The 10,037-nt window shown below is 41.6% G+C and overlaps 1 protein-coding gene across 2 annotated transcripts in view; it reads right to left on the bottom strand.

The window, feature by feature from the left end:
• Positions 1–3,263: 3,263 nt before the first annotated feature.
• NIN (ninein) overlaps positions 3,264–10,037 on the bottom strand; it is a 112,058-nt gene continuing 105,284 nt past the window's right edge. For both annotated transcript variants that reach the window (XM_075531973.1, XM_075531971.1), the window contains one exon: positions 3,264–7,675. In XM_075531973.1, coding sequence (XP_075388088.1) covers positions 7,466–7,675 — 210 coding nt within the window. In that variant the 3' untranslated portion in view covers positions 3,264–7,465. The remainder of the gene's footprint in view (positions 7,676–10,037) is intronic.

Here is a 10,037-nt window from a genome sequence, read left to right as displayed (position 1 = left end):
GTTTAGGATGACACCTTTTCCTCCCAATTAATTTTTGTGAAAATATACACAGCAAAAGACACACCACTTCAACAATTTCTAGACATGCACTAGCGACATTGATTATATGCTTGAAACTGCAACCATTCTCACGAGGCTTTTCCCAATTATCCCGTCACCACTAGCAGAAAATCTACAACCCCCTAAGCTTCTCAAGTAGCCTTGAGTTCTTTTTGTAAATTTGATCTCAGACAGAGAGCTCATTAAAAAGCAGACTCTTCAAGGGTGTTGTTAGATGCTATTTAGTTGTGAGTCACAGTGACCCTGTCTCCAACAGAATGACACACCTCACAGCCCTGGTCCATCCTCACGATTGTTCTTATCTTCGAGCCCATTGGAACCGCCACTGTGTCAGTCCATCTGGTCTAGGGCCTTCCTCTGTTCTGATGCCCCTCTGCTTTACTAAGCATGATGTCCTTCTCCAGGGACAAGTCTGTCCTGAAAATATGTCAAAAGTATGTGAAAGCCAGTCTTGTCGTCCTTGCCTCTAAGAGCATTCTGGCTGCACTTCTTTCAAGACAGACGTGCTTGTTCTCTTGTCAGTCCATAGCACTTTCAGTATTCTTTGCGGGCACTAATTCAAATGCATCAATCCTTCTTTCATTTTGGTTATTAAATGTTCAACTTTCATATGCATATGAGGCCATTGAAAAGACCACGTTCTTTGTAAGTGCACTTTATTAAGCACTCACTGAACCATCAGGGGCTGGCACTCACCAGCTGTTCTGACAGAGAGGTTTGCATCTGCAAATGCGACAGCCAGCCGTAGAAACCCTATAGGGCGGTTCCACGATCGCCTTTACAGTCTGTGAATCAGAATTTACTGACCAGCAGTGAGTTTGTTTTTTATTTATTGTTCATTTCAAAGACAGCTTCAGGAGATGGTTTTGATTATCTCAGGACAAATCTTGGTGGCTCCAAAAGTTGGGGTTTCATGGAAAATATGTTCCAAACACCTCATCCCCCCTTTTTGACCAGCATCAGGCAATAGAATATTTGATTACAATTAGTCATGGTAACCAGTTCTGGTCTCATAGGAGGGAGGTATTCGAAGAGACATTCTCTTTTCTCCTCTGGTTCCGGACTCTTCTTCCTCTATGACTCCTGGAGAATGGAGACTAATTGTCGTTTAGATGGCAACGTTGATCTTGCTGAAGTAGTTTCCTTTATTGTCCACGAGGTTTTTTAACATAAAAGGACATTAAAACATAAAAGGACATGTATCTTTTCTCATTTCAGTACCAATAACAATATTCACAAAACTCGAATCTCATCTGTATGGATATACTTCTTTAAATTTGTTCTCAATAGAAAGCTTACCTCTGGACCCTGACTGTAAACTGAAAGATAGGAATGTTTTGTCACAGGAAGAAGTGATGCAAATTTGCAACATACTAACACCTTGCTCTCAAGTCTGACTTCCTGATCCCTAGCTGCGTGACATTAAGCCACATTTTTGCTAAGCGCCAGTTCTTTGGAGAACTATAAAATGGGATAATATAGACTGTCTGATAAAGGCAATGTGATATTAGTAAAAAATCTTTGAAAATAAGTACGGTCTGTGACATAGGAAGATTGGGCCAAACTTTCCATTCCACATTTTAGTATTCAGCTTATTCACCTAACAGGCTTTCATATTAACATTTTGTGCCTGTCAATTGCATGTATTTCACTATCCCTGAGATACCCAATTAAGCCAGACTGAGTCACCTATTAAGATGGGAAAGTGAAATGCAGCCGTCTGAGGCACTCAAAATTCACAAGTGTCCAAATGTGCTCGACACGATGGCTGGATGTGTGGATTGTGATGAGAGCTGAGTTCAGTCAAGACTTTAGCGAAGGTGGAGTATGAGCCACTGGGGGTTACAGAGACCTCACGCTGCCTGGTGTGAGTTATTCTTTGTCGGCGGCCCTGCTCGATGCTGGTCCCCATGAAGGAAACACTGAAGAGACGGGTGTTATTGCAAAGCATGGTAAAGAAACTAGTTGGTGCCCAGCCGTCAGAAATAACAACCTCTGGGGTCTTGAAGGTTTGTCTTCAAACAACCATTTAAGCGAGGTACCAACTGAGTCCACATGAAGAAACACACCAACCTGTGTGATCCAAGGACCGAAAATCATAGGATTTGAATCCGAAGGAGGGAATGGTATCAAAGCTTAACTTGTAACCACCTGGCTTGCAGAAGGCTGTGGACGGCAGTAGCTCAAAATCCATTTGCACAGCGCACACATCAATGAAGCCTAATGACTCTCCTCTGGCCACAGCGGAGGCGTGTGGATAGCCTTGTTGTCATGTAAGCGAATATAAGCAAAGTGGATTACTGTGTAGTTACATAGAGGATATAGATACAGTTAGGTTAAAACTTATACCTTATCATTTGATCTCCCCTTAGACCATAAATTCATTCTAGTTTTCAATATTTTCTACTTTCTTTTTAATTGAAAATTTTGTTTGACTTTGTTCTTGTTAATGTTTTTGTCTTTCTGGATAAATCTAAAGTAACTGGACTAATGGTTTCTTGGAGATATGGTGGGGAGGTTGGGGACCTGGGGACAAGAAAGAAGAAAATGTTCTAAAACTGATTGTGGTCGTGATTGGACAAGTCTTCTTGATAGGACTGAACTATTGAATTGTAAGATATGTGCATTATGTGCCAACAAAATGCTTGTTTTTAAGTCCAGAAAATTCCTCCCAACCCACACACAAAAACGAAGTCTTTGTCAGGAACGGCATTCCAGCAAACTAAGTCATGACAAGCCACTTGGATTTTTTTAGGATGAAGTTTCTGCTCTTTCCCAATCTGGAAGAAAGGAGAAAAGAAAGCCAGAGACAGGTCTATAAGGGGAACAGTAACACTAGGGAGATATGCACATCTTAGAAGAATCAACTACTTGAGATCAACTGGCAGCAGTTACTCAAGGAGAAAGTTTAGAAAGTTAATAAAGGAAAAAGCAAACACAAGGAGGAAGTTGTTACGTGGCATTCAATGGCCTGAAACAAAATGTGCATGGACTGCGGAATGGAAAATCGGTCTCCCCTGTAAACCTTCACCCGATCACAGCAAAACAGGCGCCAGTTAAGTCGACTGGGATGGCAGGTGGTGCGAGTCTGTATTTGTATCGTGTGCCGTGTGTGTGGTGCAATTCTGGATGCTTTCGCTCCAGACACCAATGAGGAACACATTAAAACTTTGAAAAGTTCAGTGTATCGAACACAAGAGTCATACTTGCAAAATTATTTATTTACATTTTAAGCTCATGTTCAAATCTTTCTAAGACAGAAGGGCCAAGATAAACGATAGGAAGCCAATATGCATCTATCCGAATCTTTATCTGAACAAAATTCAAGAGTGACTTTAGGCAAACTCAGCTTACCCCTTAGACTCTCCGTCATGAAGAAGAAAATGTCCCCGTAAATCATGTGGTCATAATGGCACTCCCCGATAAGAACAAATTTAATTGAGATCATTCAAAACCGAGAAGTAAAAAGCTAACTTTGATCATTTGTTATTCAACAACCGCTGGTAGGCCATAAAACCAAAATTACTTTACAATGTTGAGGTGGTCAAGCAGGCCTAAAGCTAGCACAAGGATAAGCTTTACTTATGGAATGACCCGGTTTGGGAGACAGTCACTGGTTTTTGGCTTTAGTTGTATAATTATATCATCCCCTTGAGGCATTATACGCAATCTACTCAAAACACGGCTTCCTTAATACTCTTACAAAGCTCTTAGCTTTGCCCGGATTGGGAATACCTTTAAGATGCTGGCAATAACAATACCTTTCTCTTTTTCTTCCTCTGATGAAAATAAAAGAGGAGTCAATCATAAGAATCACAAAAATAAATTCATCTTCCACATTTAAAAAGCAAAGTCCATCATAAAGCCCTATTCAGTCTTTAAAAATAGTTCAACACAATACCTGCCTTGGGTCCTGGTGCATTATTGAAATAACTCCACCTGTAAGATTTCTTCTATCCCCAGAAAGCCTATGACATAGTAATGTATTTGTGTAAAACTTCTTAAAAGTTAAATATGTATGCAATGCATCTGAAGCTTCCAGGAAGGATTCAGACTTATGACAATTTTTGAAATCTGGATTTAGGAAAAGTGTCATAAAAAATAATCAAAATACTGTGGTCAGGGCTGTCGTTCCTCGTCTACTCCTACTTAAACATCTGAGCGGAAGCGCCCAGGCTGCTAAGAAGTACAGGAAGGCAAAGTAGAATTATGTCTCTTTTACTTCCAATGTTTGCCTATAAAGCATTATCATCACAAAGGCAACCTTTATCCCCTTTCCGTGAAATGAAGATCCTGTCTGCCAGGGCTATTTTAGATAATTGTCCTTAAGAAGTTAAAAATAAAAAGAAAGAAAAGGAAAACGTTAAAAACAAGACAAAAACAAAAAAAAAACACACAAACAAACCTAGTGCTTTTAATAAACAAACAGCTAAATGTCTCAGACATACAACTTGCAATTATAGAGTTGCTATTTAATCACTGAAAGCGCACACTAAGCATTTAACATTTTAAACTTAAGTCTTTGAAAACCTGTAGACTATCTCACAGATTGTAGCTCTCAGTCTAGTCTACTGCCGCACAGGGTGAATTCCACCTTGATAGCAATTAGCAGGCCGATCCCTTATGCCCAATCTTTAAGTGGAGAAAAGAAATAAAGCACATTGGTTAAAGAGCTCTGGCGGTGCAGAGGTTAAAGCACTTGGCTGCCAAAAGGTCAGTGGTTTGAAGCCCACCAGCTACATCGAGGGAGAAGCCCTGCTCATCTATTTCCATAAAGATTTACAGCCCTTAATAATTTATGAATTATGAAGGGTTCATGAGGTAGGGGGCAGTGGGGAGGGAGGGGGAAAATGAGCAGCAGATATTAAGGGCTCAAGTAGAAGGCAAATGTTTTGAGAATGATGATGGCAACAAATGTACATATGTTCTTGACATAATGTATGTATGTATGGAGTGTGATAAGAATTTTATGCACCCCAATAAAATGATTAAATAAAAGAAAAAAAGAAGAGAAATAAAAGCAAAAACGGAGGCAGTTCTACTCTTCCTGTAGGGTTGCCATGAGACAGAACTGAACCAATGGCAGTGGGGTTTATGTTGGTTAAGTTAACTTCCATTTGCACAGGGATTGATCTTGGATAAAAAGCTTTTAAATGTAGTAAAAAACTTCTTATAAAATCATATTTACAATCACTGTACAATATTCTATACATAAACACAAGTTTGTAGGAAATAAGCAAATTTAAACTATAGCTTTCATAATAAATGACAACCAGTGTGATCACATGCTAAGCCAGCTATGTGATAAATATGCTGGGCAATCACTGAATAAGTTGCAGCATAGCACATAAATCCTCCATAGATGCTCAGTTTTATTTTTGTTCAGAGCCAAAGCCTAGCAGTTTTAAGATTAAAAAATTCTGGTAAAGCGAATGCCATGCAAATAGTTGGGTTTAGGAGGAATATTTACATTGGAGAAGAAGATTTAGGGAGACATGATAGTGGGTACATTTTAAAATGTCATTATAATGATGAAAACTATTTTTTCGAGGGGAAAGCAGGATGTTTAGATAATACAAGTTGTCTCCAAAATGAGAAGTTCAACACCGGGGTGACCTCTCAGAACTATGAATGCTGCCTGAGCAGAGCTTAGAGCACGTTGGCCTGCCCCAAAGATGTCGGAGGCTCCCTGACGGGGTTTAGTTTGAGGCTGGGTTTCTGTCGTTGTCTGACCCAGTTGGCAGTTTGCCATCCGTCCCTGCTCAGAAAGCAGGGCTTAATTCTCTCGTTAGATCTCAGGTCAACAGATGGCAGGGCCTTCCTCGAATGCGTCAAAGTGGGACTTTCTAATCCAAGTCCTTTCCTAAAACGCCAGGTAGGTGGGTGGTCTCAGAGAGCTTTGTTCGAGTTCTGATCTGTCAGGTTCTCCACCGACTTCTGACTGAAGTAGTCTAGAAGCTGAGACAGTTCAGTGTCACCCCCCCCCCACCCCGTGAGAAGCGGTCCACAACTAGATCGCCTGGTTTCTCTAGGTCTCCAAGTCTTGCAGCTGCAGACTTTCCCTATTGCTCGGCTTACTGAGTGTATTTGAGTTTTTCTCCTGTGCCAGGTTTCCGCCTTACGCAGGTTCTGTCTCCTGCAGGTTTTACTGTGCTTGGAAACAAAAGGTTAGTCAATCACCAATGTCTGTTGTGCGCTAAAGCCCTGGTCTGACACTGCATGGAAGTTCCACTGGGCCCTGCTTTACTGTAGGTGCCATGCCAATGCTCACCTCCGTTAGAGCTTCCATGGCACAGAGGATAAGTGTGCAGGTCTTCTTCTACATTAACACAAACAATAACAATAAAATACCTCTCCCATTAATAACAAGAAGTTCTTCATTCTAAATAAGTGTTTCCCCAGAGGTTAAATTCATTGTGCAGAAATAACAGTTCTACTATGGCTGGACATACTTCAGACAGACAGATAAGGTCACTGCAGTTTGTGCATTTCACATATTTAGAGAGGTCCTACAGTAGTTCAGGAGTACAGGTGAAGAATTGTTCCCTGAGTTCTCGAGATAACCCCAAAGGTTAAGTTCATGGACTTTTAGTGATAAAACACCCCCCCCCCCACATGGTTTGCACCTCTCGCTCCAAAAAGTAGCTGTTTTCCTGCAAAGTAGATTTTTGTAGTGTTTTCCCTACATCTCAGATGCTTTCAGACGGTGGCTTTCTAAAACATCCCTTTGATAACAACTCCCAAGTTGGGGAAGAAAAGGCTGTCCCAAGCAAGGAAAGCTGTGAAACTGGTCAGCAGTGCAGTGGAGTCAATCAGTGACCTCTGTAGAGTCTCACCTCCAGGGCAGTAATACTGTCATTGAAGTTAGAAGCTGAGTTCATATTACAAACACATTTTGCTGACTTCAGTGGTTCACCATTAGCTCCATTTCCTTTTCTTAAGAGTTTACTGATTGAGTCACAGAATGAAGACTATTAAATTCAAACGGCGTTTCAGTATTTACATGTACGGGGCACCTACATTTGGTTTTTAAATAAATAAAGTTTCTAATTGGATTAGAAACGTAAATACCTGGAACCTACATGTAGATGTGTTCATAGCAACCATTTAAAAAACTTTTATCCAGAACTAGGGTTTTAAGATTCTTGGATAGTTTTCATATATTTGCCTTCTTGGCATCAGCATGTTGAAAGAAAGCGAGAGTTTAAGAATAATTTAAGCAAAGAAGTGACTATTTGTTCAAAACATGTTTGAGAGATGCCAATCCTTTGCTGGCAGGTTTAGGTTAGACTTACTTTTAAGCCATTAAAGGTTGGGGGAGGGGTGTGAACAGTGAGGGGGTTTGTGAGAATGCACTGAACGCTCCATCCATTTCACTAAAGTGCACAAGTGCTCTTTGGCGCGGCTATGACCTCAGAGGAGGTGCAGAAGTCAGCGGCGCTGGTGTCAGGCTCCTGACTATATTACTGAGGCTGGCAATCTTCTCTTCTAGGAGGTAATTCTTCTTCTCTGCTGTTTTCTGCCGCTGTTCAGTCATTTCCAGAGCTTTCAACAACTGGGCATTTTCAACATACAAATCCTTCACCATCGCATCTGCATTAGTGTTCTTGCAGAGCTGGAAACAGAACCAGAAACATCTTGACTCCATTTCTGTTCATTCTGCTTGTAAGCTTAAGCTCGGACATAAAGACAGTTGTCTATCAAGGCCAAGGGTTTCTGTTCATTGCATTCTTTTATTTACAGTAGTTTTAACATCGGCACTGGCATCAGGGGTACAATAAGAGCAAATTCATTTTTAGCCCCCAAAGTGTTTCTTTGTACAACATGTCTGTAGAAGTTACTGATAAAACAGATTGATAAATAAGGGGTCAAAATTGGAATTTTCCCCACCTATATGAATTAGATGTTTTATCCTTACTCAATCTTAATTTTCTAAAAAAATATCAAAATACTTATACAGCTTAAGTTTCTGAGGTACACAGTGTGAACTACGTTTAAATCTGCTCTTAACAGCAGATGCTTGGTCTTCCCATTTATAATATACAGCCCACTGATTATTCCCAAATGTGGCTCATGTATTTTAACAGAGATATTCGAGTAGTTACTTTATTTAATTCTTCCTCTTTTGCACAGTGCCTTACTATCCCAATCTTATGATTAGAATATCTGTATATTCTAAATTAGAGTATATAATACTTCTATAGAATATATAGGTCTATGGAGATATACAAGTATATTAGAATAGTCTAAGTTGGGGTAACAGAACTTGTCAGCAGACCTTGGCATCATTTTATTGTTGCTTCTGTGGTAAATAGCATCTTCGAATCCTTTCCCTCATCGTATTCCGACTCACGCGATTCTCCCAGACTCCCTGCCTTGGCGTCAACTCCGACTCTGAGCAGCCCCCCCCCCCCCACCCGGGGGGAGTTCCAGAGACTCGTACAAGAGCAGAAAGTCTCCTCCTTCTCCTGTGGAAGCTGATGGCTGTTATAACTACTGACCTTGTGGTTAACAGCCCCATGGATAATCACTATTTACCAGGACGCCTGCCCCCAGGTGATCTAAAAGCAGGCAGAATATCTAAAAGTGTAAAAAGTTAAAGGAATCAAGAGCAACTTGAAGAGTTGCTAATTAACTGATTAGCATTTTAAAGAGCAAGGATCCGGACTGAGACTCTCTGAAGCCCAGAAAGTAAGGGACTGGCAGGTGCAAGCCCCTAACAACACCTCTGACCCTACCAAGGATGGGACACTTCCGACACAGCTTCTCTCCCCTCCCCTCCCTTCCTTTCCTTCACAAACCCTCCGGTGGCTCCTCAGCACCCACAGAAGGAAACTCGCTCATACACAAGGCCTCGCTCGCTCGCTCTTCTGGCTCTCCCCGACAGCAGGCTTTGCCACTATGAGAGCGGTGCTACGACCACGGCCCCAAATGCCCACCCCACACGTCTGCACGGGTCCGAACGTCAACTCTCAAGACCCAATTGAAGAAGCCTTCCAGAATATTCCTGGGTGGGATTAAGACTCTCTTCTCTGTGATCCCTTCTAAAGAAATCTCAAGGGGAAAACCCTATTCTCTGGGTTTTTGAATGTACCACTGGCCAAATGCTTGGCCCCTGGGGTGTGTTGCTAGAATGTGCGTAGCTTCTCCCTAGAGAAAGGGACTCTGTTATGTCCACTGCTGCAGCTCCAGTTCCTAGAGCAGCCCCTGACACGAGGTGTCAAATGAGCAGATGAAGGACGGAGGGAACGAGTGCTTATTGAACAAGACTTCCCATTGCTCTCCAATTTGGGTGTTAAAATACAGGACAAAGAAAAGATCCTGCCTACCTCTGCATTCAGATTCTCCTGAGATGGATTAATCTTAGGTTTCTTGTACCTTGCAAACCAATTTCCACCTCCCTCCTCGCTAGTCCATTTCCATTTCTGCAGAATTTACCCAACTCTTCTGGAGGGAGCCTTCCTACCTGTGTACTTGGTGGACATGTAACTGATTTCCAAACGCTAAATGTAGCCTGCCTGCTACCACTTGGTAAGCACACTCCGGCTGCTCGGTGGTCTTTGAAATTGCAGTGCAGACTGCCGATTCTAAGTGTGTGCGCGTGTTTTGTTTTGTTCTTGAAGTCTGGCTATAGTTGTAAGGTACTTGCTGAGGTTGTCACAGGAAGGCTAAAGTTCCATCTATCACTATTACTATTTTTCCTGTCTATTTAAATAGGAACGTTTCCTGACTTGGGCCAAGCCCTCCCACCCCTCTGCAACGGTAAATATTAAATTTGAGCCGTGGAAGCGTCACTAGAAAGGCTTTAGAACTATGTGAGGCGTTGCTGTTAGCAAACACAGTTTCAATTGTGAAAAACAAACACACACACAAACAAACGTCTTAAAATAACTTGGAGGGAAAATGATGTAGAACACAGAATTCATATTTCGAGGAGAGTGGGCGAGCGAGTTCTAAGTCGGGCAGGCATTAGCAGA

The sequence above is a fragment of the Tenrec ecaudatus genome, chromosome 14 (genome assembly GCF_050624435.1).
Source record: "Tenrec ecaudatus isolate mTenEca1 chromosome 14, mTenEca1.hap1, whole genome shotgun sequence".
NCBI lineage: Eukaryota > Metazoa > Chordata > Mammalia > Afrosoricida > Tenrecidae > Tenrec > Tenrec ecaudatus.
This window is presented reverse-complemented; position numbering and strand designations above follow the sequence as displayed.